The 27800-nt window shown below is 53.6% G+C and overlaps 1 protein-coding gene across 2 annotated transcripts; it reads left to right on the forward strand.

Moving 5' to 3' along the window:
• Positions 1 to 9849: 9849 nt before the first annotated feature.
• LOC110552094 (NADH-cytochrome b5 reductase 3) lies at positions 9850 to 26858 on the forward strand. Of its 2 annotated transcripts, none has more exons than XM_021643168.2 (9): positions 9850 to 10003; positions 16370 to 16501; positions 19134 to 19206; positions 19450 to 19556; positions 20534 to 20663; positions 21027 to 21110; positions 21284 to 21369; positions 22388 to 22487; positions 25846 to 26858. In XM_021643168.2, exons 1-9 carry the CDS (start codon positions 9983 to 9985, stop codon positions 26016 to 26018), a joined length of 906 nt encoding a protein of 301 aa, XP_021498843.1. In that variant the 5' UTR covers positions 9850 to 9982; the 3' UTR covers positions 26019 to 26858. The 2 variants fall into 2 exon arrangements, with proteins under 2 accessions (XP_021498843.1, XP_060244952.1); XM_060388969.1 differs by lacking the exon at positions 9850 to 10003 and adding an exon at positions 11920 to 12004.
• Positions 26859 to 27800: the final 942 nt, after the last annotated feature.

Here is a 27800-nt window from a genome sequence, read left to right on the forward strand (position 1 = left end):
CGGACTAACTCAGCTAGGTTCTTGTCAAAATTGGCCCACCAGGTAAGGCATGGTGGCACATGCCTTTAATCCTAGCACTTGGGAGGCAGAGGCAGGTATGAGTTTAAGGCCAGCCTGGTCTACAGATTCAGCTCCAGGACAGCTGAAGCTATATAGAGAAACCCTGTCGCAAAAAGAACTAAGTAGGTGATAGATTAAAATCAAAAGGAGTACCTGACTGTAAAGACACAGTCAAGAATCCACAAGGATAGAAGAAAATACTACCAATAAGTCAGTGGAGGAGAGAGAAACTTTCCCAAATGGAAGAATTCTGAAGAGCTGGTGTAGCTGCAGCAGAGAGAAGCAGGAGGCTCAGATGGTCAAGGTTATCTTGAGCCAAATGTGGATTTCAAGGCCAGGCTGGACTATAACAGATGTAGAGATCTAGCTGGGCCTGGTGGTGCATGCTTGTAATCCCAGCACTCAGGGAGGCAGAGGCAGGCAGATCTCCGAGTTTGAGGCCAGCCTGATCTCCAGAGTAAGTTCCAGGACAGCCAAAGCCACACAGAGAAACCCTGTCTTTTTTTTTTTTTTTTTTAAGATTTAGTTATTTATACATATATGTTCCGTTTGCATGTGTGCCTGTATGCCAGAAGAGGGCATCAAGATCCCATCGTAGACGGTTGTGAGCCGCCATGTGAGTGCCGGGAATTGAACTCGGGTCCTCTGGAGGAGCAGCCAGAGTGCTCTGAACCACTGATCCATTTCTACAGCCCAGAGAAACCCTGGCTTGGGAAACGGAAAGAAGGGAAGAAACGGGGGTGACGCTGTGTGGGCTGAGCAGACTGCTGGATCTTCTCAGTGCTCTCATCTACACGGCTGGCTGCACAGGTCAGCATTTTCCAGGTCTCTTTCTCTATTTGAAAAGAAAGATAATTTTTATCTTTTGTTTTTTTGAGCCATCAATCCATGGCTCAAAGTCACACAGCAAGCTTGGGCTGGACCTTTTTCCAGCTCCAGAACCTAGTAGCAATTCCCACCCACAGAGGCCCGCCAATTTTCTCCGGGTTGGCCCTAAGCGTGCAGGTCCTGCTGAGGACGGTCGAGGTCCACAGGCCCAGCTGCTTCGGTCCCAGGGAGAGTTTTTAGATCCCCACTTAACTCCATTCCCAGTAGTGTAACTGACCCAAATTGAGCCAGATAGGGTGTCAACTTCTTGGCACCCTTGTTGTGACCCAAGATGGATACGTGACAAAACAGACCAATCAGAGTTTTTTCTGCGGATTTTTTTGTTTGTTTCTTTTCCTTATCATCTTCCCTGGACCAAAGTATGGCAGGGTCCAGGTCGGGAGATGCCCATGTTGATGGGGGAGAGACTCAGAGAGGGAGAGGTGAGAAAGGAACCTTGGGCCTCCTTCCAGTGGATGAGCCATCGAAGGCCCTTCCTACACCGACAGTTTGAATTATGGGTCTGTCTCCCAGTGACACACCCTGTTAAGAATGTGGCTAGGAGCCCAGCATGGTTGAGCACGCCTTTTGTCCTAGCATTGGGGAAGCAGGGCCAGGGGATCTCTCTGAGTCAGCCTGGCTCTATAGGGACACCCAGCCTCTGTAAGGTGGGGAAGGTGGATGAAGGGAAGGAGGGAAAGGCTGAGACAGAGACACGGAAGCTGGGGCTTTAGGGTCATGTGTCCTGGCAGCTCTAACAAGCTAGGCTTAGCTCCATGTCCCCAGTGGGCTAGTTAAAGTGGCAAAGAATAGTGGCAAGCAGAGGAAGGGGACCATTTCAGTGCAGTCACTTTGAGAAGAGGGACTGATAATGAGGTCCAGTTGCTAGGGTCCCTCCAGAACCTCCTGTTTCCCTGGTAATACTAGAAATGTAAAACATCAGCTTTGCGGTCCCTTGACATTTAAATTACCGTGTAGCATAAGGCTTTGTATAATGCTTATACAAAGGTGGAGAGAGCTGAGCTTTCTTCTAAGTTCCGTCCCTGGCCCTGGTGGAGAGCTGGCTTTCTAAGCTAAGAGGAGCTGGGAGGACAAATGATTCCCCCTCAAGCAGATAATGCACTTTTCCCACCCAGAAGCCCCTTCTCCTGGCAGCTGCTTCCAGAGTAAGTGGGAGTTCTGCCTTGTTTCTGATAGAAATAAAATGGAACGAGCTAATGGTGAGATAGTTATATAAATGCAGGCTTACTGGGAGCAAAGCAGGAGGAGGGAGAAGCTCTTTGCAGACAGAGGAGAGGAGGAGAGAGGAAGGAAGGGCCCAAAATGTCTGGATTGTATGGTGAAGGGCCTCTGGGAAAGGCGATGCCCAGCCCCTAGATAGAAGGTAGGATCTGTCAGCCACACCCTGCAGCAGGTAGGGACTGACAGTTTCTTTTCCATTTTCTGAGCTACTCAGAAAAGAAAAACAGAGCCTTTCCGGTTTCTTCTTTATTTACTTCTCTTCTGGATACTGGCCGAAGTGTGTTTTCCAAGGTGCTCTGGGCTTTTCCACTCTTTCTCTGAAGCTTCTTTCTCCCTTTTGCTATGTGGCTCCATCAAAATCAGCATGGTGCTTTTCTTCTCCATTTCCCTTCTGGTACCTGCTGAGGTTTACAGCTTGCCTACCTTGTTTTTTTTTTTTGTTTTGTTTTGTTTTTTTGTTGTTGTTTTTTTCTCTCTTAACTGCTAGTAAAACTGTCCTCAAAAACATTTATTTATTTATTTATTTATTTATTATGTAGGCAGTGTTCTGCCTGCATGTATGTTAGCACACCAGAAGAGGGCACCAGATGGCATTACAGATGGTTGTAAACCACCACATGGTTGCTTGGGAATTGAACTCAAGACCTTTAGGAAGAACAACCATCTCTCCAGCCCATGGAATTAATTGTCCTTGAGTTTCTTCTGGAGTCAGTTTGCTAAATTCTTTTATTGGTGAGACTGAGAGACCACACACACACACAAAGGAATCTTGGTTTTCCCAGCAATCCAGTGACACCTCCCACCCCACCTAGCCCATCTTCCGCGCTGAAGTGAGATCTAGCTGTGGTCCTGCTCATCATCCACTGCCCCGGTGTCTCCTGGGAGGTGGTCTGACAAGTACTCAGAACTGTGAAATAACTGTGAAATCTCCTCCCGGAGACAAAGAGTTCCTCCTCCTGCTGGTACCAGGCTTCAGCCTTTCCCTTAAATACCAAGGGATTTCTGGGGAAATTCCAATTCCTTGAGGACCATTGTCTCAATCATCTGATAGCTAGCAGTGGGGAGGGGGCCACAAGTGTCTCTTTTAGGATAGCTTCCCTCCTGCTACTCTAGTCGAAAGGACTCTCATCTGCCAGCCTGGCTCCCTGCCTCCTCCAGCACCGGTCCGGATGTCTTGCCCCGTGAAACTTTCTGAACAGCCATCTCCCTCAGTTTCCCCAGTCGTAATAATCCACATCCCATCATCCTAATTACCATATCTGTCACCTGGGAAGCCCTGGACAGATGTTTGGAACAAAAATACTGGTAATCCCAGAGTGTAAGGAGGCCAGCCTGGGTAATTTAATTGCAACCCCGTTTTAAAATTAAAAGATGGCTGTGCATGTGGCTCTGTTGCACAGTAATTGCCCAGCACACATGAGGCCCTGGGTTCAATACCCAGCCCTACTATCCACTCATTCATTTTCAAGTGTAACTGAAATTTAGCAGGCCTTACTGGAACAAAGGGGACCCCATCTCCACTCCAAGGGTACTGTCGGGGGTGGCTCATCAGGCCTAAGGGATTTGCTTCCAAGACGGCCTACTGACATTGGGGTAGCCTGAGTAGCTGGATTAGAGCTTGGCAAACTGAAGATAGGAGGCTCCATCCCCTCCCTCTTCCTAGACTTTTGGCTGCTCACAGGGCATGGTGTCTGGTTTTCAACAGTAGGTAACCCAAGAGATTGGAAGTCGAAGACAGGTCCTTACAAGCTGGGTTCATCCCAGTGGCTGGGCAGACATGGAGCTTAAGCAGAGGAAACAGCACTCCTCTCTCTTTGGTAGAAGGTCAAAGAGTATACAAGTATGTTTTGGGGTTTGGTTTTTTTTTTTTTTTTTTTTTCTTTTTGAGACAGGGTTTCTCTACGTAGCCCTAGGTATCCTAGGGCCTGCTATGTAGACCAGGCTGGCCTTGAATTTGCAGCGCTCTTCCTGCTTTTGTCTCAGGAGAGCTGGGACTAAAGGCATGCACCACCACGATTGGCTACAGCTGTGGTTTTAAAGGCCAAAGAGTTGTTTAGGGGCTTAGATCAGGTTCTCCTCTCAAAGGACTGTCCCATGAAATAAGCAGCAGGGAAAAGGGCTCTAGATATCTTTTATCTACTTCCGGCTGAGTAGGGATGATGGGTGTTTAGGGGATAACCAGACTCAGTGGTCAGGATGCCAGCAGTCCAGTTCGAAGGCCAACACCAAGCAGCAACACGAATCGGCACAACACATCACCGAAAGGTGCAAGACTCAGTTGGATTGTCCCAGACGTTCCCTGGAATGTTTCTCTCTGCAAAGTCAAGTGCTGAAGCACGAAGATCAACAATGGCGATGTCGATCCAAAAAGCAATGTCTCAGTGTGTGTGGGTCTCTGTAGATCTCCTCTCCTCAGAGTCCATGCACAGATCTTTTCAGCTGACCAAAGTCACACCCTTGAACGAGAGAGCTCACAGCAAAACATCAGGTGCCCCCTCACAAGGAAACCAGAAACTTTCATTTCAGAACACGGGTCCTCTGGAAGAGCAGCCAGTGCTCTTAACCACTGAGCCATCTCTCCAGCCCCTCAAATTTGCCAATTTGAACTGATATTCTTGCCTTCACCTTCCAAGTACTTGTACCACCAGACCAGCTAACTGTTGATCTTTCTAGATTCTAGATAATCATTTATGTATATATGTAGGTTTTTGTTTTAAGACTTTATTTATTTTGAATGCTCTATGTGCATACACATCTGCTTGCCAGAAGAGGGCCACCGTGTGGTTGCTGGGAATTGAACTCAGGACCTCTGGAAGAGCACACAGAGCTCTTAACCACTGAGCCATCTCTCCAACCCCCTTTGTTTTGTTTTGAGACAAGGTTTCTCTCTGTGTATCCCTGTCTGTCCTGGAACTCTCACTATAGACCAGGCTGGTCTTGAACACACAGAGATCCACCTGCCTCTGCCTCCTGAGTGCTGGGATTAAAGGGGTGCATCACCATTGCCCATCGATTCCTCATTTTACAGCTGAGGAAACTGAGGCTGGGAGAAAGGAGTGATTGATCTCCGGTCAAGATTTTGGTGGTGGTCGACAGCCAAGATTTGGAAATCTCTGTCATTATGGGAGGAGTGACAGAGCCCTCCTCTCCCCTTCAGCTACATGCCAATCCCTGGCTACCCTGACATTCCAGGTAGACATTAAAGACAGCTGCCTCATTCCAGAGTCAGGAGGTGGTAGGAAGAGCCAGCCTAAGAAGCAAGCAGCTGGCAAACGGGCACTCCGGCTTCACCTCTGGCAGTGTGACCTCAGGCAAGCTTCTGCATCTCTGAATCTTTGGCCTTGCCTCTATAAGATAGACACAGAAGCTCTGGGTGAGGGTTTACTTGCTCTCTAGGGGACTGAGTCAGGTTCTTCTTGTCCTCTAGATAATGAATCCTCTGGGCTGGGAGGTATTCTGTAGACTTCGGATTTCCACACCAAGCACAGGCAGGCAATGATGCCTGTTTCAACAGGATGGTCCCTGTTTGTTTACAGATTTTGCAAGGCTGGATCTGGATCAGCTGACTTCAAAAGAGGCTTCAGGGGTGGCTTTGGTGAGACCAGAGACAAGCTCATTCCCCCAGCACCCTTTTCTTTCACTGAAGCTTCCCTAGCCCCATTTCCTTTTTAAAAACTTTGTTAACACAATCTCCTCTGAACTGCAAGAGGCCAGGGATTAGGTCTTTAGAGCATAATGGGATTTCTCATAGGCCAGACAGGGATCTAGCCGGAGGGGTTGTGTGTCTGATTATTGCTTCCCCTCCTGGGGTAGAGGGGGGATGCCCTGCCCTCCTTCCCCACTTGGTCCCTGGGGTCCCCTGGGGGGTCTCCTGACACAATTGACATTGGTGGGATAATCTGAGCTAAAACTTGTCTCCTTCCCAAGGGTCCCTTGCAGCCCAGCACCCTAACTCACCATACAGCTTCTTCAGGGATAGCCTCACCTTCCCTCCCCCTTGGGCCCACCAGGGCTCTTCAATCCACAGCTGGACCCAAGTGTTACCTGGGCTCTCAGCACTGTCTCTTACAGTCCTTCTGATCCTATCCGTTATCTCCCGTAACAGGCCACTGTCCAGCACCTTGCTCCATCCACTGGCCCTGCGCCTGGTCTTCCTGGCCCGTGAGCCTCAAGCTGAAGAGTTCATGAATGTTCTCTTACTCTCTGACCTAACCCTAGTATTTTGCTAGTCATTTCAGTTACTCCTTCATTGATCCCTGCCTTCTTCCCTTGCTCAGCCTCCCCTAGATACACAGGGACCCTTATGATTCCTCATGGCATGGGTTTGGGCGTGTGTGTGTGTGTGTGTGTGTGTGTGTGTGCCTGAGATAGGGTCATATGTATCTCAGGTTGGTCTCAGACTCATTAAGTAGCCAAAGATGGTCTTCAACTCATTCTCCAGTTTCTGCCTCCAGGGTGCTGAATTCTGAGGTGTGCACCCCAGGCCTGGTTCACAGAGCACTTGATAGAACTGTCTGTTAATGCCCCTCCAAGTTCAAGTGCGCTGCTGGAGGCTATTGGCTACTCTCAGAACACCCTGGTGTTGAAGGCCTCACTAACTTCTGGTATCACTTGCCTGTCTCGTTGTCCTGGCAACCCTAGCCCACTTCCTGCATCCAGTAGTACTTGCCCCATACATTCAGTTCAGCCTATCTGAGTAAAAACCTATTCACTGTTTGCCTAAAATGAGAATTTAATTTTAGTTTACCTGGCATGAGGCAAACAACTGAGGCACTTGAAGAATATGTGGGACCTACTTGTACTAAAATGTGAGGCAAGGCCGGGTGGTGGTGGCACACGCCTTTAATCCCAGCACCCAGGAGGCAGAGACAGGCAAATCTCTGAGTTCCAGGACAGTGAGCCAGAGCTGCACAGAGAAACCTTGTTTAAAAATAAATAAATAAATAAGTGTGAGGCAAGAGTTTTGCCCTGTGTTTTATTTTATTTATTTATTTATTTTTACACTTAATCTGATAACATAAATCCTGAACCTCTAAACGGTACCTTAGAGGTTCTGATACCTCAGGATAGGGTAACTCCAACCCAGGCCCCTAAATCTGCCCCAGAAGCCTGTCTGGGAGCCTTTATCAAAACCCTCATCAATCCATGGAAGGCCTGGAGTCCATAGGCCCTGAGCAGGTGACTCTTCACTGTAGCTTCCGTTCCCTGATCTTGGCTAGCCTGGTGATTCAGCAGGGAAAGCCGCTTGTCTCCAGGACTGTGACCTGAGTCTGCCTCCTGGGTCCCACACGTGGAAGGAGAGAACCACAACTGAAGAAGCGTAGAAATCTCAGAACACGTCTCTTTTCCAAGTGGGATGAGTTTGCCAGGGACCTTCCAGGGGGCATTATTTCCGGGGAAATCATATCCCCCGCCCTGTAGCTTATGCTACTATGGCGACACTGGTGTGGGTGTGGCACATATATAATAAATAAATCTTAAAAAAAAAAGAAATGAAGGAAAAACAACAGCTTTATTACTAGCTGCTCCCAAATGTACCTACTTCTGAGAGCTGCGGTTCTCAACCTCACTAATGCTGCGACCCTGACCCTTTAATACAGTTCCTAAGGTTGTGCTGAACCCCCAACCATAAAATTATTTTCCTTGCTACTTCATGACTGTAACTCTGCTACGGTTATGAATCGTAATGTAAATAACCTGTGTTTTCTGATGGGCTTTTGGGGGGTCGTGACCCACGGGTTGAGAACTGCTTCCCTGGAGCTAGCATTTACATGGTTGGAAGCGCTGGGGACTGAACTCCAGTCGTCTGGAAGAGCAGCAAGTGCTCTTAGCCTCATCTATCCAACCTGTGACTCCTCTCTCTACAATCCAGTGGTCACGGTAACTTCCCTGACCTCAGGACTCTTCCCTAAGCTGACAAGATCTGTCCAGGTTTTGGCATCAGCTTCCACTCTTCTCCACTTTGATATCAGCTCTGTCTCCCCAGGCCATGAGTCAGCACGGCCCGGAGGACACATAGCTTAGTCAGGGGCCAGGCTAGTGTGAGGCCTGCTGCAATACCCAGTTGCCTTGCTGTGGAAGCGTCTGTTGACATGCCAGGAGTGCCATCTCCAATTTCGCCTTTACATTTGAAGTATAGCCAGTGGGCTGAAGTATGAGTGTAGACGGGATCTGGAATAGCAGGGAGAGGCCTCAATAAGGACAGTTGACTGTGACCTGTGACCCACGCTACGTTCACGAAGAGAAGCAACCATGACGAGGTTCCTCCAGAGAGAGGAGATGGGCAGTCAATAATGATCCTTAGGAAGGCAAGGAAGATGGCTCCGAGAGTAACCAGAACCACGACTGCTGCACAAGCAGGAAGGCCACAGTCCAGCTCTCCAGTACCCATTGCCTAGGTTACCTACTCTTAGGCACAAGAAGAGCCCCCACACCCACCCTCAACACTTTTGAGACAAGAGCTTACTCTGTAGAACAGACTGGCCTGGGTTTGTGATCCTCCTGTCTCAGCTTCCGGAGTGCTGGGACTATGAGCGGGACAATGCTTAACTGATGCCGGATCCACCCTTATAGCTCAGGTGACCCCACTCCCCATCATAGTTTCTATTTTTTTTTTTTTTTTTTTTTACTTATTTATTTCTTTGAGACAGGGTCTCATGTAGCATAGGCTGACCTCAACTTAATAAGTAGCCAAGGATAACCTCGGACCCCTTATCCTCCTGCCTCTACTATGCAAGGTCCGGAATTGCAGATGTCAGCCACTGCTCCTTCATTTATTTATATATTTTATTATTTTACCTCTTGTAAATTATTTCTTTTTGAGACGGGGTCTCTGCAGTAGTTCAGATGAGAAATGGCCCTCATAGGTTCAGGTATTTGAACATACAGTCCCCGATTTGTGGTGGTCTAGGGGGAGGTTTAGGAGGCGTGGCCTTGCCGGAGGAGTAGCCTGGCCTTGCTAGTTCGCAGTTAAGGTTCAGACCTCATCTCTCAGCATCCTAGCCCTCTGGCCATACTTGCCTGCTGCTGTGCCCATGCCTTCCCGCCATAACGGGCACTCACACCTCTGGAACTGTAAGCCAATATACACAGTGTCTCTCCAAAGTTGTCTTCGGCCACTGTGTTTTATCACAGCAAACAGAAAAGTAACTAATACAGCCTCACTGTGTAGCCTTAACTCCCACAGATACACCTGCCTCTTTCGGTATTTAACTCATGGATCAACCCACCAGGCCTTAATTTCTTCTTTTCATGCAGCAGGGTCACTTCCTCACTCTCTGCCTCAGCCCTCTGAGCTCCCATGCTCCTCCGGGTCCCACACCTGTCTCAGCCTCAGGGCAGGGCTGCGGCCTGAACTCGGTGGCCAGCGGTGCTGGCTAACACGCCCTGGGCGCGAATTGAGCCCCGGCCAGCACAGTCAGCTCCTGCAGGCTCCTGCAGGACCGAAGGTTCGGGATCTGAGAGCCTATCACGGGGGGAGGGGCGGCATCTCGTTCTCCTCACCGGGACAATACAGGCCCAGAAACGACAAGCTACCGCCCCCGAGGCCACACCGAGGCGCCACAGCAGCCAGTCCGGCTGAGCCCCTTCCCGTGCAGCGCCGTCAGCCACTCAGAGCGCGTTGCCAGCTTCACAGGGCGGAAGTGGGCGGGGCCATCAGGAGCCCCGCCTCCCGCTCTCCCACCTCCGCGTTCCTGACTGGCTCCGCAAGGTGGCCCCGCCTCCGAGGTGTTGCGGCTGGGGCGGGTCTTTGGAGGAGCAGCCGTCTGCTAGCGGGGTGTGGAACGGCGCGGACACTGTCTTCTCCGCCACCATGGGGGCCCAGCTGAGCACGGTAGGCGGCAGGGGTCGGGGGTCGCCAGGCGCGTACCGTGGGGACGCGGTACGATCCGGGGCTCCCGGTCGCCAGCACCGCGCCCCACCCGGCCCCTTGCGGACCGTGACTCACGCCCTGTCTCGTGGCTGCGCCACTCAGGCGCTGCTTCAGGCCAGAGGGGCCGGAGTGCAGGGTGGACACTGGGGACCCTCTTGGGGTGCGCGCGAATGTGACAGGGCATGAGTGACCTGTGTCCCCGCGTGAGTGGGCGTGACTTGTGAGAGTGAGAAAGTTGAGAGTGACGGAGCCCAGGGAACTGTGAACCGCGCTGCTACCTGTAATGTGTGCACACGAGTAAAAGTGCACGTGAAGTGTGACTGTCCGTGCATAGGTGTGTGCGTGGAGGGACCGGTAGGCGGTATGTGTGAGAATGAGGGCGGGGGCATGAAGACGCGGGTGTGATGTGAATAGTGGACACGTGAGTCCTTTGGGGGTGTGCAATGGGAGAAGTGTGTAGCATCTCTCTCGACCAGGGAGGGATTAGGCGCATCTTCTTGCCATAACCAAGGCAGTAGCTGGCCATCGCCTTCACTGCTGTCACCCTGACAGCCCCGCCTTTGCCCCCATGACAGAACTGTGCTGTCACTGAAGAAGTGGCCCTTAGACTTAGCCAGCAGCCCAGCGAGCTGAGGGTGCCGGAACCTCCTAAGGCCTATAAGTCTACCCTCTCCCTGTTACTCTAGGTTGACCAAGGGCTCCTCCACAGCCCTGGAGACCACCTCTTCTCCCTGATGCTTGCTTAAAGAGCATCCGTGGGAAGTGTGCCCAGCCCCAACCACACAAACACACCCTCGAGGTGCCCAGCTCTCTGGGTGTGGCAAGATTAGGTGAGTGTCCTCTCTGCAAGATCCAGGGGTCCTGATGAAGACAGGTAACTGGCTTCTTGGCATCGGCATTTGCTCCTCTTCTTTTTTTTTTGTCTTTTGAGGCAGGCTTTCACTGTGTGGCCTTGGCTGTTCTGGAACTTGCGCTGTAGACCAGGCTGGCCTTGAACTCATAGAGTTCCACCTGCCCCTGCCCTCCGAGTGCTGGGATTTAAAGGCGGTGTACCACTGTAGCCTGGCTGCACTTGCTTTTGAGAGAGTGACTAATCCAGGATGGTCCATTTAAGGAGCAGCCTGGCCCAAAGCAAACCCCAGAGTGACATCACCCCCCCCATGACATTCTGACCACTTTCCCTGGAGACTGCCCATGGTCCTCTACCCTTCCCTCCTTTGCAAGCTTTCCTCATCTTCTGGACCATGTTGGTGGGTGTGTCACAGCACCCCAGCACATGGCTGTCCTATCCGTTCATGTTAAGTCAACAGTACTTCCTTGCAGGCAGCAGAGCTCTGTCTAATTATCAGGAGACCCTGGCCGTGGCCTAATCTGTCCCGGGATTGCCTGGTATTGTCCTTGACTTACGGGACTGACTAGGGGTCCACTTGGTCCCCAGTGCCCACAGTATACACGAGCCAGCCTCCTGTCCTGGGGTCCCATGTGTTGTATGCGTGTGGCTGCTGGGCATAGATCAGATATCTTATCTGAGCTGAGCAGGCCCTGTGGGAGGCCTCTTGCATATACTGGGGGCCCTAGCCTAGAGGATGGCACTAGAGTCTGCTGTCCATCTGGAAAGCGTTACGGGCTTGGCTGGTTGCTCTGGGACTGCCTCTCTGCCTGTTCGTGAGTTCCGTCAAGCCCCGACAGACCCAATTCCTCTTGTAAAGTATATTATGCCTTCCCATGGCTCCTGGCAACCCTGAGGCTAGTTGGTGGCTTAGAATCCCCAGAGGGGGTGGCTCAGCTATCCACCTGTTCTTCCTCTTGGGCTCCCTTCCCTCATAGTCTGGAGCCTAGCCCAGAGCCCCCCTGCTTCAGGACTTCCTCCATTTCCTCCCACTCCCTCCCACTTAGAGCAAGACCGGGAGGGCTGTGGTCACTTGATCCTGGCCGGACAGCTGGAGAGTAGGTGGTAGGCAGGTAAGCGAGTCAATGACTGGCTTGTTTAAGCCCCAGGTCAGGGAGCTGGCACCTAGAGAGAGATAGGGGTGGGGCTCTCTGCCTGCCCTGCCTATCCAGCCTGGGCAGAGCAGATTCCAGGGTTTTAGAGGGGACAATGCCGGCATGAGCAGCCAGGCAGGGTGTCCTGTGGATGGGGGCAGGCTGTGCATCTCTTAGCTACGTTAAGTGAACTCAGGGCTTCTCCCTGAGACCATGGCACCCAGTTTCCTTTACCCTTCTTTGCTATCATAGCAAGGAGAGGAAGGGGTAGGTTCTTAGGTACAGTGGAGTGTGGCCTGCAGGGTTAAGGCCTGGGAAGCAGCTGCTCTCGAGGACTTGAAACTGGTTGGGTCAAAGTTTTGTGTGTGTGTGTGTGTGTGTGTGTGTATGTATGTATGTATGTGTGTGTGTGCTCGCGCTCCTGTGTGCACGCACACACAGCTGAGAAGGAACTAGGGCTGGGACTTGGCCTCAGCCATCTGCCTCCTGTTTACTTGGCCACCGCTGCAGGGACTAGGGTGGTGCCAGGAAGGGTCAGGGGACAACCTGTTTACCCCATGCCAGTGAGGACAGAATACAGCTATACAACCACCCCTCCCGGTGAGTCGGGTCTCTAACTTTAGGAGATCATCCTACTGCTCCTGGCCTTGGTGCAGCTCCCCCACCCCCTGTGACTGGATCCCTCCCCTTCTCTAGTTTGAGCTCCTTAGCCATGGGGTTTAGGCCTGGGCCACACAGGTACCTTAGACACAGGAGTGTCTGCGGGGGTTGTTGAATGACTCAGTGATGGCCAGGGCGGTTCGTCACAGCTGCCTTCCTAGATGGGGATTTTTTATATAGAAAAGGTTCACTTCTCCCCTCTCAGTGTCCGGACGTATCCCTGAGCACAGGCTTGTCACCAAAGCCTCTGTCTTCTCACCTGAGTTGGGAGTAACAGGAGCACCTCCCGGATGCAGCCTGAGGGTTGAGGTCAGAGGGCAGTGACTATTGGGAGCAGCCAGGAGCCGGTTGTTGGCCCGTGAAGCCTGCACCTTCTGAACATGCTCCAGGCCAGGAGCAGGTGGCATGGCTCCCTCCACAGCCTGTGCTCTGCCTAAGGTTTGTGGGGCAAATAGAAGAGTCAGAGCCCTTTCCCAACAGGGAGCAGTGTTGGCTTTTGCTGGCTCTGAAAACTTCTAGACAACATAAGAAGTCAGAGAGATATGAGGGGTCAGAGGAGAGGGATGCTGTTGTCCTTTCAGTATTTGCACAAATATTTGCTGAGTACCTGCTGCATCGGGTGCTGGGAGAGTGACCAGGCAACCTGAAGTTACCTGGAGACAGGAGAGGTAGGCCATTCTGAGCCCCCGGCTGGTGGAGGGGCTGTGTGGGGCCCGGCCTGTGTTCAGGGGCCTGCCCAGAGTCCTTACAGCGGGGGCGTCTTTGTAGACACTGCCCTCAACACTGGCTAGCATTGTTAGATGTAGGGTGAGTGAGGGTTGTGGGCTGGTCCACGCATGGCCAGCTCTGTGTTGGGCCTCTCTGAGCCTCCTTTGTTAAATGGGGGTGTAGGGAGAGCTGCGTTAACTTCTATATGTTATGACCCAAGGCAGCTTAAGGGAGAGTTTGTTTTGTCTTATGCTTTCAGAGGGCTAGAGTCTATCATGGCAGGAAAGGTATGGAAGCAGGAGCAGGAGGCTGAGGGATCACATCTCAGCCACACACAGGAAGCAGAGATAGCTCGTCTCTCCCCACAGAGGTACACCCTCCAGCAAGGCTGTACCCCCTAAAAGGTTCTATGACCCCACTAAACACTATGAACTGGGGACCAAGTGTTCAAATCCATGCGTCTATGGGGGATGTTCCCCATTCAGACCACAACAGGGGCTCACTGTAGAGGGTCAGGAACGAATCCAGGTGTGTGCCAGGCCCTGGGAGTGAGTGCAGCTGCCAACAGACTTGCTGGGGGTGGTGGTGTTATAAAACAGGGTACAGGGAGCATGGGTCCAGTTGGGCAGTCATTGGTGCTCATTCCTAGGGCTCCCAACAGTGGTGGTTTCTGGATATGGTTTTGTTCCTTGACGTGGAACCATCTATAGGAGAAAAACCACCAGAGTGGTCCTCACCCTAGAGAGCTTACAGAGAAGCCGAGGCTGTGAAAAGGAACTGAAGGTCTAGTTAGTTAGGCATGGCTCCCTGGGGAAGATTTAACATTTGAGTTGGGCTCTGAAGGATTCATAAGAGTCTTCAGGTTAATCTGGGCGTGGTGGCGCATACCTGGGAGGCAGAGGCAGGAGGATCTCTGTGAGTTCGTTTGAGGCTAGCAAAAAAGAAAAAAAAGAGTCTGCTGGTACCTCTAAGAGGCAGGCCACAGCGGGTGGGGCCAAGAAAAGCCAAAACTAGGCAAGTTGTGGAGGAGGGCACAGGGAGAGGAATCCTGTGGGACACACAGAACAGGTGCATTGAAGTTTGGTGGTGGGAGCCCAGGTGCATGTTGGGGGATCGGGGAGAGTAGAACAGCTTGTTGGTTTGGGTAGCCAGGCTTAGAAATATGCTTGGGCCCTCTGCAGGGTCACGGTATCTGATCAGGGCTGCAGGCTGTGATGGGGACACAGTACGACCTGTCCCCTGAGGTGGCTACAGAACAGCAAGGCGGAACTGCAAAGTCCTGAATGCAAACTGCAGTCTCATTCATGTTTGGTTTTGTCCCCTGGGCCAGTCACTTGTTTACCATGAGAAAGCAGGCTACAATCTGGTGGTGGTATGAATGTGGTCCTGGGACTTCGGTGTGGACTTGGGGCAGAACAATTCCTTCTGGCCTGTTTTCCATCTGTGGCTGAAATGGGGTGGTCCCAAGGACACAAGGCCTTGTCCTTGGGGCAGTACCAGCTCAGGGTTCATGGCTGGTTGTTTGCAAGGCCTTTAGAGGCCGCATTCACTCCCCTGTCCAGAGGCCCAAATCCTTAGGGAACCCTTTCTGAGTTCTGGGCTGGGCCTCAAACCTGGGTCTCTTTGAGCTTACACACCATGGTGCCAACTTTGTTTTTCAGTGAGCCGTGGAACAGTGCTTGCATGATGCTGGGCACAGGGGTGCTCGTTAAACAGGGATGGTCCTGATGCGGGGGTTATGGCTTCAGCAACTGGCTCTTTTTAAACTTGTAAGAAACATACCACGGGCCTGTAGGGCGAGGCTGTGACTGGGAGAGAGACAATTTGTTCTGGGCCCAACAAAGGGCCCTTGGCTGCTGGGGTTACTTGAACCTGCAGGGCCGGTTTGGAGGTGAGGAGCTTGTGGGGCTAATGGTCCCTCCACTTCTCAGGTTGCACACCCCTCTGGGAATTGGGGGCCCCCAGCTCAGTTCACTACTTTCTGGCAGGAATACCTCATGGTTAGCCTTGCATTCTTTCTGCAGATGGGCCAAGAGGCTCAGGCAGAGTGCTACTGGAAAGTGGGGAGTCCTGGGCAGGGCTTTGAGAGAGGGGTACAGTGGGGCTGGGCCTTGAGAGTGGGAGTGTCCTTCCTTAAGCACTACAGCAGGACCAACCAAACGGCTGAGTGAGAACACCTCTCTTGTGATCAAATACCTGACAGAAATAACCAGAGAGGGAAGAGCTTCCTGCTTGTGAGTTTAGTCTGCCATGGCAGTGGAAGTAAGAGCCTGTTGCCGAGGCTGTTCACATCCCTGCTAACCACAAAACGGAGAAAGGGCAGGAGCCAGATCCAGTGACTCACTTGTTTCAGCTAGGCCCAACTTCCCAAAACAGCTGCCTAGGGCCAGGGCCGCTCAGCCCGAGGGGAGCAATGCCCAGCCCAGTGCTGAAGGGAGAGAGCCCAGCACCCAGGGAGAGACTCGGGGTCTTTATTAATGGTGAAGCGACTCAGTTTATACATCCTCACTGGCGTGTTTCCATGGCTCTGGGTAGAAGTGAGGAAGAGAAAGTATGGAGGCCGTGGTCCTAGGAAACTGCTCGGAGCCCTGTGCTCAGTGTAGGGCTCTTAGGCAGATCCTGAGCCCGCCTGAGAACTGGAACTTGGGCCTGTGATTTGACTCAGTCAGTAGACAAATTGCTCAGCATGCATGACACGAATGCCAATCATCTCCACACTTGGTAGCCAGGAGGGTCAGAAGTTCAAGGCTTTTCAAAACTTCTCGTGGGCACAGAAGACTGAGTGACGTGGCAGGTGCGTGAGTCCGGTTTTGGCAACTTCTCTTGGTGGACTGCCGAATGGAGTTCACTGGACAAGGCTGGAGAGGAAAGGTCACGGGAGGAAGAGGGCCAGGGATGCTGAAGCATCACCTGTAAGGGGGGGTCGGGGCTTCTTCCTGCCCCTGTGCTGACTTGGGCACTGCTCTATCTTTGCAGTTGAGCCGCGTGGTGCTCTCACCCGTCTGGTTCCTCTACAGCCTCTTCATGAAGCTGTTCCAGCGCTCCTCACCGGCCATCACCCTCGAGAACCCAGACGTCAAGTACCCGCTGCGGCTCGTGGACAAGGAGGTGAGTGCCTCACCCTGTCCCCATCTCCCGGCGTCCCCGTGGCTCCTGGGTGCCCGTGCCACTGGTGTGAACTCTTTCCCTGGGGACATAGGAACACTGGCTCCCTCAGAGCAGCGCAATGACAGACCACAAAGTACCGTCCCACCAAAGGGGCTCACTCACAGACCGGGGGTGATCGTAAAGCAGCCATGGCACCACCCTGACATGGATGATGAATTTCCCCACATGGCATAGGTGGAGTGCCCTTTTGAGTTAACCCTCTCCTGTCAAAAGACCCCGAGGACAGGTCAGTTAGGGCAGAACCACACGGCTGTCTGGGAGGTACAGGAGGGAGTAGCTGGTACCTCAGGTGGTGGGCCCAGTGACCCTCCTCAGCACATCCTTCTGTGAGGGAAGGTCAGCTGCAGGCCCAGTCTGTTTCGTGGGGTGCACCTTGCGAGAAATCACAGCGGCTCTGATGAAGATAATAGCTGTTACTCCAGAGGGTAACAAAACCCTACGACGTCACCCGCCATGTTCACTGTGGTCCCTTGGAGTAGCAGAATGGGAGAGGGCCTTTGGGACTTTGGGTACACACCCCTACTTAGCCTGGGACACAGGGTGAAAGGCTGAGCACTCTGCTCCTGAGAGATAAGCGCTCCCCCTGTTCCCCACCCACTGTGGCAGATACAGCGGGGCCTTTGTTAGCCTGGATGTCTGCCTCTGCTTGCCAGGCTAACCGTCTTCCCTCTTGCTCGGCTGCCCTCCCTTCCCTCAGGGCCCTCCCTGCTCTATTCCTGGCTTCCCCTAGTGATTTCCAGAGGGGTGTGGCAGGAAAACTGAGTCAGGAAGCAGAGGCTGAGCCTAGAGGAGTAGAGGAGCCTTGACTGGGGAATTCATGGGAATCACGTATGTAAGCCTGTGATGTTCTTAGGACTGAAGAGGAGACAGAAGGGGAAAATGCAGAATGAAAACTGTGTTCTCTCCTGCTGAGACCCCTGCAGCTCCTCAGTAGGTCTTACACCTATGTAGACACACACACTGATAGACATATATCAGAGTGGAGTTCCTGTGTTTTTATTTGTTTGCCCTGGCTATCCTGGAATTCACTGTGTATACCAGGCTGGCCTTAAACTCAGAGATCTACCTGCCTCTGCCTTCCCAGTGCTGGAATTCAAGGCTGGAGCCACCAGACCCAGCATCATGTTTTTGTCAGTTGTGTTGCTGAGGACGGAAGCCTGGGCCTTGAGCAGGATGCTCAGGGCTCCGCCCCTGGTCCTCAGCCTCTTAACCTGTTTTTGTTTCAATTTTTCATATCTTCCCTACTCTCTATGCTGCTGTTTAATTTTTGAAGTGTGACATGATTTGTGTGTCACTGTAAGAGTCCTGCTTGTGCAGTGGGGCTTCCCCTCCCCACCCACGTGGCTGGCCCAGTCCCACAGTAGGTTGTTTTGGAAGCCTGAAGCCTGGTTCCATTTGACTCATACAGTACAGATGGGTTTTCATGAACTCTAAGCTGCCTTTGCTTTGTTTGGGTCATTTTTTCTTTCTGTTCTGGTGACTGTCTAGTGTCTTTTATAAGGACATGAGGCCACCCTCCTGTCCCCATTGAACAGGCTCATGTCATTTCTGGAGTTCAGCTTCTCCCCGCCCCGCCTCCATAGCCTGGTGCTGCCCTCCAGGGTCAATGCGCCTGTTCTGTCGTCCTGCCAAGCTGCTCTTCTTAGTAGTTATCAGTACTTCTTCCAAAAGGAAAAAAAAAAAAAAAAAAACAACAAACAAAAGCAAAACCCAAAACCCTGAAGGGTGGTGTCTGTCCTTGGCCCTCAGGACCAGTCAACAGTGGTGGACTCTGCCCCCAGTTTGTGTGAGGCTGCATTTGGCCCAGTCCAAAGGTTCTTGGAGGCAGGGTGGCAGAAGTTTTGCCTGGAGTGCTGCCCTGTTGGCCTTCTCCAATATTTCCTCCGCTCCAATGTGCCAGGATGGCAGTTTCTCCTGCCAGCTGGCCTCCCGGGGCTGACTTCCTCCTGAGGGGCAAGCCCTCTTTCTCAGACTGAGCTAAGGTGGGGAAGTGTGCATTTCGCCCCAGGTGTTTGTGGACAATGGCCCATGTGGGTATGGCCCTGCAGCTGTTGGCTGGTCCTGCAGTCAGCTTGGGTGCCGGGAGCAGAAGCCGCAGCCAGCTCAGAACTCACTAGCAGACTTCTTGACCCTCCTGCGGGGGCCTCGGAGAGTTGTTGCTCAGTCCTTTCCACAGGCTTATAAGCAGCCCCTGACCATCCCTGGAGGGGAAGTGACTGCTAAAGTCCAGCTTTTGGCTTATACTCTGATGCCCAGCCTGCGGAGGATGGTGACCTGAGTTTGGGCTCATGATAGTGGCCAAACCCAGGACCTCCCAACCAGTGGCCCTATACAGTCCAGCCACAGCCACTTACTTCTGGGTTTTTGGCTACACTGACTTCTAGAACCTTCTCCTGCCGCTAGGCTTGGCATACGTGGTTCTATCATAGCTCTGCTCCTTTTCTAGTCCAGTGATAAGAACAGAGGCCCACTAAACATGCACCTGACCCCCCCTCCTGCCCCATATGTGTGTGCTGGTGACATCGCTGTCACTCCCGAGCCTCTGAGGTCCAGCTGCTCTGCCTCTTTGCAGATCATCAGCCACGACACGCGGCGCTTCCGATTCGCCCTGCCTTCGCCCCAGCACATCCTGGGCCTTCCCATCGGTGAGTGTGCCCAGTCTATCTCTTCCCTGGAGTCGAGAGTGGGAGGAGGGGGCAGTGCCTGGCCTTGCAGAGCAGGCCTGTGTCCCTGGCAGTCGCACCAACACAGGTGTAGAGGCCAGAGCTGAGGTGTGCTGGGGATCCCTCGTGAGGCGGGAGGGAACAGCGGGAAGCAAGGCCATGGGAAGACAAGCCCCTGGCGGGGGGGTAGTGTCCGACCCCAGGTGACCCCTCTCTGTCCTACAGGTCAGCACATCTACCTCTCAACTAGGATCGATGGGAACTTGGTCATTCGGCCCTACACCCCCGTGTCTAGCGATGATGACAAGGGCTTTGTGGACTTGGTTGTCAAGGTGGGGTCTCCAGGGCATGGCTGCATTTGGCAGTATGTGTGTATGTGTGTGTGTGTATGAAAGCCTGCTTTCTACTCAGGTGGCAGAGAAAGGGAGAAAGCGGAGTAGGTGTTGACCAGGGAAGAAGGGAGAAGAAATACCTTTAGATCTAAAGGCTCTGAACTTGGAAGGCTTGAGAACTGACAGCCAAGAGTGCAGAGCAGGGCTTTGAGGGATGGGTAAGAGGTGAAGATATCCAGAGGTCTAGGCAGGGCCTTGTACGCCCCAGTCCAGCTTGGGACATTGTCCAGAAACAAAGGAAGTAAATGGTCATGGACCGAGTGTCTGTTCAGGTTGGAATCAGTGGTCAGAAAGAGAAGAGTGCCGGGAGCTGAGGAGTCTAGCAGAGAGACAGACAGTCAGACAGACAGACGGACAGAGACAAAGAGACAGAGGAGTCATAGATGACAGGCCTCTGCTGACCTGAGTCTCCATGGCTCCTGTTGGCCCTGGATAACGATCGGATAAAGACCCGCACTGGAGCCTATGCCAGTGTGCTGCCCATCTCTTCACTTCCCCATCCCTCAGATTCCTGCTTATCTCTAAGGTCTAGGTCCCTGGGGAGATGGCTCAGCCCTGACAGGGACACTGCTTCTCCTCTGTCCCTATAGTCTTAGGCCATGTCCCTATAGGCCTCCCCTTTCCCAAGAAGTAATCCCACAGGGGCCCGGAAGGAAGCTGTTTCAAGACGGATGTTTGTGTCCTGCCGAGGCATGCGTGCACCGGGAGGGGAGGGCAGGGGAGGGCTGGGCTGATGCCCAGAGCCTCACTGAACTGGCAGATGTGCTCTGTGTGGTAGGCGGAAACCTTGCTTTTACGAGCTGTGGGGTGAAAGGCTTCAGTTTGGGCGGACGGGACCTGAGGGGAGGTGCTGGCTTCCCCCAAGGCTGGGGCACCCCAAAGCTGGGTAGATTGATAGATGCGTGTGTGGCTTGCAGGTTTATTTCAAGGACACCCACCCCAAGTTTCCTGCTGGAGGGAAGATGTCCCAGTACCTGGAAAACATGAGCATCGGAGACACCATTGACTTCCGGGGTCCCAATGGGCTGCTGGTCTACCAGGGCAAAGGTGATTGGAGCCGCATGCCCCTGGAGAGCTGGGAGTGCTGTGTCAGGGGCCTGGCGATAGGGCAGCTGGTGTTGCCCCCTTCCTCGGTCATCAGCTGTTCAGGGGTTAAGCGGCCTGCGCAGGAGTTGCCCCTGGCTGTGCTTGGGGCAGACCACCTTGGCTTGCTTTGCTCGGTGTCCCCAAACTAGCCAGCCAACACCGGAGTGGGAATCCTCTACTCTGCCCACCTTTGCTCTCTTCTTCATGAGAGAGAGAGATTCATTTGAGCAGATTCCTGTCTTCACTCCGGCTGGCTGTGGCTGTGTGGTGTTTTCCCTGCCCGGGACCCTACCGGGGTCAGCTGCTCCTTCTGTCTCTCCCCAGGGAAGTTTGCCATCCGCCCAGACAAGAAGTCCAGCCCCGTTGTCAGGACAGTGAAGTCTGTGGGCATGATCGCAGGAGGCACAGGTAAGGGTTGGAACCCTAGCCGAGCCCTGGAAGGTCACGATGCGGGGGTGGGAGGAGGCGTACGGTAGGAGGGAGGTCTGGGGCCAGGCCTGGGTCTCCCACGCCTGAGTTGCCTGAGTGCCTGGCATGCTTCAGCAGGCACTCACTCGGTGTGTGGGGACCCCGTTTTACAGGCATCACCCCGATGCTGCAGGTGATCCGTGCCGTCATGAAGGACCCAGACGATCACACCGTGTGCCACCTGCTCTTTGCCAACCAGGTCAGTCAGTGAACCGTCCCCAGAACACGCAGGCCTGGGGCTTGGCCGGGCCCCGTGTAAGAGTCTGGATGGCTCTGCAGAGCTGCTGAGCACGCCCGGAGTGAGGGGCAGGGTAGACATTCCGGCAGCAGCAAGTGTGGGTAGCCGCTGAAGACGGCGCGCAGGGCCATCTCCCTACGCCTCCCCTGACCCTTGGCGCTGCCTTCACCTCGAGCAGACCTGGGACTCTGGTAGAGTGGGGGGATACTGGCCTGGGCAGAGGCAGAGGTGGGGTGCCTCAGACGCAAGCCCTCACAGGCCACTGAGCAGGGTTTTCGGGAGCTGCCGTGCACCTAGGATGAGTGGCTTCCCTTCTGCCTGGCCCTTCTCACTGGTGGCACAGGATGGTGAAGCTGGACTGTCCCGAGGGCCGTGTGGCCAAACAGGAAATAATGTGTCGTGTCCGGGGAGACCCAGCTGAGTCCCATGCGTCCCAGCAGTGTAGAGGCCAGACCCTGGCGCCTCGCGCTTCTCAGCTAGGACTCAGGGTCCCCAGGATCCGTCTGGCCCAGCTCTGCACTGCCCATGTGTGAGGCATGGTAGCCCAGGGGAAGGGCCTTGGTCCCTGCACAGCTGTAGGAAACAACCTCGATGCCCACAATGGGGCCGTGGCTAGGCCAAGGAGAGAGAGAAAGCTCCAACTGGCTGTAAACTAATGCTAGTGGAGGCTGGTCCTGAACTCAGGATCTTCCTGCCTCGGCCTCTGAGTGCTGAGATCATAGGCACGTGCCATCATGTGTGGCTCACAGGCTCCGTTTATAAGGAACCCGTTAGTCAGCTGCTTGAGGGACTCTGCAGGCGAGGTGACTGGAGAGAGCCTCTGTGTCATTAGGACTCTAGTGAGCTTCAGCATCTGCCTCTGAGCTGCTGGGTGTGGCCCACAGGGCCATGATGACCCACCCTTGGGTCTGTCCCTGTTGAGGTCCCCAAGGGCAGTCCCTGAGTCACTTGTCCTGACTGGGTGGCCTGTCTCCCGCAGTCAGAGAAAGACATCCTGCTGCGGCCTGAGCTGGAGGAACTGAGGAACGAACATTCCGCTCGCTTCAAGCTCTGGTACACGGTGGACAAAGCCCCCGACGGTAAGCACGGGGAACCCCAGGTGGAGCGGGAGGCAGCCCTCAGCCCTGGGCCTCCACCAGGCTCATTCAGCACTCATGGCCTTTCCGTGGCTGTGGAGGAAACAAATCTCAGAGAGGGGGAGTAAGTGCCCACATCATACTGCTAGGAAGCAGCAGCCCTTCCCCCCACTCTCCCCGCATCTCCCACGCTGACCTGCTGGGCAAAGAAGTCCAGTTATCCCCTTGGGCCTGGCTCACTTTGGGGCAGGCCTTGGAGCCGTGCTGAGGGTTGGTTGGAGTGGCTGCTTCTGTGTGGTTTGTAACCTGTAACGGCCTTGATATGTTTGTTTGTTTGTTTGTTTGTTTGTTTGTTTGTTTTCTGGTCTCTGTGGGGGTCTGGGCTGTTCTGGTTACCCCGACTCTGCCATGCATCTGTATAAGTTGCAGGCCAAGTTTGGGGGTGCTGTGGAGAAGCCAGGCCTGTGCTGGAAAGAGGGAATGAGTCCCCCAAACTCGTCTGAGAATGCATTCTGGGAACTGAACTGTCCTTTGTTTTCCTGCTTTGGTAAAAAATAAGGTTCTTAGCGGTCACATCAATGTTGGAGGTGGGCTCGGTTGGTAGAATGTTCACTCTGCCCATGAGGCCCCGGGTCTGGCCGACAGCACAACAAAAACTCAACAGGGTGGCACATTGCTTGCAGTCTCAGCGTTCAGGAGAAGTGGGGGCAGAAGGAACAGAAATTCAAGGTCATTCTCAGCCGCACAGTAGGTTCGGTCTGGGCTGCATGAGACCCTGTCCCTTAAACCAACAACGAGAAAACTAACACTGTGTTCTCTTTGTTGTAAAGAAAGCAGCCCCTGCATGCCCCTGGACTGCTTCTAGTGACCTCAGGTAGAGAGGGCAAAGGTAGACTGTTTCTAGACACCCCAAATAGAGAGAGCAAAGATAGACTGTAGTAGCCCCAGGGAGAGAGGGCAGAAAGGTAGACCGCACTTATCTTAGGTAAAGAGGGCAAAGCTAGAACAAAGGTGTGATTCCATCCAAGTGCACCTTGAGGTCCAAGGAGTTTATCGGGGTAACTGAAGAGCATGGCTGAGGGAACACAGTGACTCAAAACTAGCCGCGTGAGCAAGAAGCCCATCCCAGCGCTGGTGCCCACCCATGACCATGGCATCCCAGGAGCTCCCTGTGCACCTCGCAGGCAGCTCCACCAGAGAGTCTGCTGGGCCCATCCTCTACTGCCTTTGTAACCCCAGGGAGGCCCTGGCGAGCCTCCCAAATTTCTAGAGCTTTATGAGCCTTTCCCTCCCCCGCCAAAGGAGTCTCAGTAGGAAGAAGCAGCCACTCAACACCGTGCCGGCCAAGCCACGTGTGTGTGAGTCAACCAGGCACTGGGTGTGGGCGTCCGAAGGGTTGCTTCAGACTTGCCAGGGAGCAGCTAACTGGAGAATGTCCTCCTGCGGGGTCAGGGCCAGTGCTGCCCCTTTGTGGTGGTCTGTGGGAATGCAGGCCGTCTCTCAGGGCTGGTCTATAACTGGGCTAGGGCAAGAACTGGGTAATCATCTGGCCTTTCCCTTTTATTCGGCGCCACCCTGACCCACAAGGAAGCAGCAACAGGCCCTTAGGACCCAGACTCAGAGCCAGCAGCCCACACGTGTGGCAAATGCTAGGTTTCCCAGGGTCTATCTCTGGGACCTAGATAAGGAGACATGCAAACATCCAAAAATGCCTCCGTGAGCCTTGCCTCTGGACCTGTCTGCATTCTCAGAATGCTTGTTCCCAGGCGGCTGTCTGTCTCCATGATGCCTTGTTCCAGAGGAATCCTAGGAAGCTTGCTGACTCACGAGCTGAGTCACAGGGGCACAAATGGAATTCAGGAATGGGAGAAAAACAAGGGCTGGCCTAAAGTAGAGTCAGGGATGGGGCTCACACAAAAACACGGCTGATGCCTGTCTGCCACGTGTGGGCCTTGTGTGCCGCTCTGACATCCCTGGCAGCCAGGGCGCAAGGGGAATGTGTTCAGTTACTTAGCTCATGGTGTCCACGAGCTGGAGGACTTCGTCGCTCAAACACAGTGGTTCCTTCCCAGTCCTAGAGCCTGCTGGGACTATACTGGTCCCTCCTGAACCTGGGGACCCATAGAGGAGACATCCAGGTAGTGCCTCTCTGTCAGACACACCTTTTAAAAAATTACTAACCTTATTATTGCGTGCGTGTGTGCGCGCGCCCGTGTGCGCACGCACACACAAACGCGTTTCATGGTACATGTGTAGAGGTAAGGAGACAAGCTTGGGGAGTCGTGTTCTGGGAATTGAACTCAGGTCACCAAGCTTGGCTTACACAGCAAGTGCCCTCACCCACCAAGCCATCTCTCTGGCCCCAGGGTTGTTTTTTTTTTTTGTTTTTTTTTTTGAGACAGGGTTTCTCTGTGTAGCCCTGGCTGTTCTGGAACTTGCTTTGTAGACCAGGCTGGCCTCGAACTCACAGAGTTCTACCTGCCTCTGCCTTTTTTTTACCTTGAGCTTCTGTGTTGTTTCTGTTGGTGTTTAGGGATTTGCAGTAATTCTCTGGATCAAAAAGCCAGAGATAATCCCTAGTGTTGAGGGGGAGATCAGGGGCTGGACGAGTTGAGGGGCCCGTGCCGGGCCTGGTAGAGCCCTGGCTCTTGGAAGCAGCCTCAGTGACAGGGGTCAGTGGCCCTGTGTCCCTCTGCTTTGCCGCTGCCTCTTCCTGTCTACCTCTGAAACCAGCCACCAGGACTGATCTTACATCCTTCTTCCAGAGGACATAGAGCTGTCCTTGAACTCATGTCCTCACTTCCCTTGTCTCTGTCAAGTGCCTGGGATTACAGTCCTGAGCCTGTGACCTTGCCTGGCCTGCTCACTGTGGACTGAGTAACAGTTTCAGGCCAGGATTCAGGATGCAGCTGTGGTGGCAGCCAAGTCAGGCAGTGAGCTCAGAGCTGGGGTTCAAGGTGTAGACAATGTCGCTCTGAGCAGCCTGGGCTGGGCTCCTCCTTAGGGGAGGCTAGTTGGTATGACCTTTAACAATTCTGGGTCCGCCGGGCCTCAGTTTCTAGAAAGTGGAATCCATATGCCATACCCTGGGCCAGGGGGACGCTTGTTTAGCATGCATGGGCCGAGTTCCGATCCTAGTACTACAAGACTTAAGTAATCCTGTGGTAGTTGTGGGGGCCTATGGGGCAGGTTTTCAAGCTGTAAGGTGGGTGAGGGGAGCCATGAAGGCCTTGTGTTCTGGTTGCAGGCTGTCAGGAGGTTTGGGGCCCTAGAGCAAGGTGGGTTTACTGAAAGGGAGAGGACAGGGCGGACAGGGGAACCGTGGGTCCCCCTCTGACTTCGCTGGTCTCTTGTTCTACAGCATGGGACTACAGCCAGGGCTTCGTGAACGAGGAGATGATCAGGGATCACCTTCCTCCTCCCGGGGAGGAGCCGCTGATACTGATGTGTGGACCCCCACCAATGATCCAGTTTGCCTGTTTGCCCAACCTGGAGCGCGTGGGCCACCCCAAGGAGCGGTGCTTCACCTTCTGATGGCTGGATGATGGCCATTCCCGTGCCTGCTGCTCACGTACTCACCACAGCCACCTGTCCACCCCTTCCGTCCCCACCACTGCCCCTCGCCCTAACATATACCCACATCCATGCTGGGGCCTGGGTTCAGCCTGGCCTGCCCGGCCCTGGTCATCCAGCTGTACTGGCCCCTGAGGGGCCACTGTGGGAGCAGGCCTGTGTATCAAGTGGCCCCTGTTAGCCATTTTCTGCATAGGTCCCTGTCTGGCCGTTACCAGAGATGTCCCATGACCACCCCCTTAGCACACACACACAGAGACAGAGAAAGAGAAAGCTGTCAGTATCATGTCTGCCATTGCTGTGGACCACAGTCTATAGAAAGGAAAAGTAAAGGGTAAACAGATACAGTCCCAGGGCCCATGCCTGCCATCCAACCACCTACCTTGGGCTGTAGCCTGGCCTGTGCCCCTAACACTACATTAGACAGTGACACCCAGAGGTTCTCTTAGGAGGGTGTCTGGCAGTGACAGGCCAGCCCTCACTGCTGGCCAAGGGTCCCTGGGGGCAACACCCGGACCCTTCCAAAACCCCATGCTCCCCTGCAGCCTTGGGTGCCCAAAGCTGTCAGCCCAATAGAGTGCGGTAGACTTCGGGGTCCCAGGCTTGTTTCTCCATCCCACACCTCCCCCCTGGCTGGTCCCCAGCCTGTGGGGCTTCCGAGCAGTGCCTCTCCTCTAGGAGACAGACCTGGTGCCTGGCCTGGTATTGCCTCCAGCAGGTGGTGGCCACCTCCTGCACACTGGCTTTTTTAAGACATTTATGGGCAGAAAAGAGTTAAAGTAAAACTTTGCTAATACCGAACCTTCTGGAGTCTCCATGGGGATCACCAGGGAGGGGCAGGCGGGACACATGACACCCACACGTATTTTGTTTCAGATACGCATTTGTGTTGCCTGTTCAGAGTTTGGGAAGTGGGGGGAAGTAGACAGGGAGTCTAGCCTTGTGCTGTCACCTTAGTGGTAACTGTCACTTCCGTGTCAGCCCGATGGGAGAGTGGGAGGCTGGATCCCATCCATTGCTGCCCTGTGATGGCTCCACCATTGTCCTCCCTTTCCTGATCCCCAGCTCTGGATTCTGCTGGGAGATGCCGGCTTGGTAACACTTGTCAGATGGTCACCCGAAGACAGATCAGGTGGAGGTTGGAGCTGTTCTTAAAACGGGCGGCAGGAAAGCCACCTGTCATACTTAGGGTTTGTTTTGTTTTGTTTTTGTTTTTTCGAGACAGGGTTTCTCTGTGTAGCCTTGGCTGTCTTGGACTTGCGTTGTAGCCCAGGCTGACCTCAAACTCACAGAGATCCGCCTGCCTCTGCCTCTTTGAGTGCTGGGACTAAAGGCGTGCGCCACCACTCCCAGCTAATTTAGGGCCTCTATTGCTGTGAGGAAAAAAGCAAGTTGGGACTAAAAGGGTTTATTCAGCTTACACCTCTATACCGCTTATAGTCCCGACCACCATGGGCTGGGCCCACTCCCCTTGATCACTAATTGAGAAAATGCCATACAGCCGGGATCTCATGGAGGCATTTCCTCAACTGAGGCTTCTTCCTCTGATGACTTGGCTCTGTCAAGTTGACCTCGAACCAGCCAGTACACCACATCTGATGACATGGTTGGGATGTGAAGACCCGGTCCTGCTGTGGCAGAGTCAGCTGGTGAAAACGAGTTCCAGCACCACATGGCTGGCCACATGGCTGGAACAAGCCGCTTCTGAAAGCAACAAGGAAAGCAGGTGGGGGAGCTGACTAG

This window comes from Meriones unguiculatus, chromosome 8 (genome assembly GCF_030254825.1).
Source record: "Meriones unguiculatus strain TT.TT164.6M chromosome 8, Bangor_MerUng_6.1, whole genome shotgun sequence".
In the NCBI taxonomy this organism is placed as follows: Eukaryota; Metazoa; Chordata; class Mammalia; order Rodentia; family Muridae; genus Meriones; species Meriones unguiculatus.

What these genes read in the sequence shown, in the direction of transcription:
- LOC110552094 (XM_021643168.2), top strand. Translation starts at nt 9,983, where the DNA reads ATGGGGGCCCAGCTGAGCACG. An exon ending in TGGGGGCCCAGCTGAGCACG is followed by an intron (nt 10,004 to 16,369) that starts GTAGGCGGCAGG and finishes CTATCTTTGCAG; the next exon opens with TTGAGCCGCGTGGTGCTCTC. An exon ending in TTGTGGACTTGGTTGTCAAG is followed by an intron (nt 19,557 to 20,533) that starts GTGGGGTCTCCA and finishes TGTGGCTTGCAG; the next exon opens with GTTTATTTCAAGGACACCCA.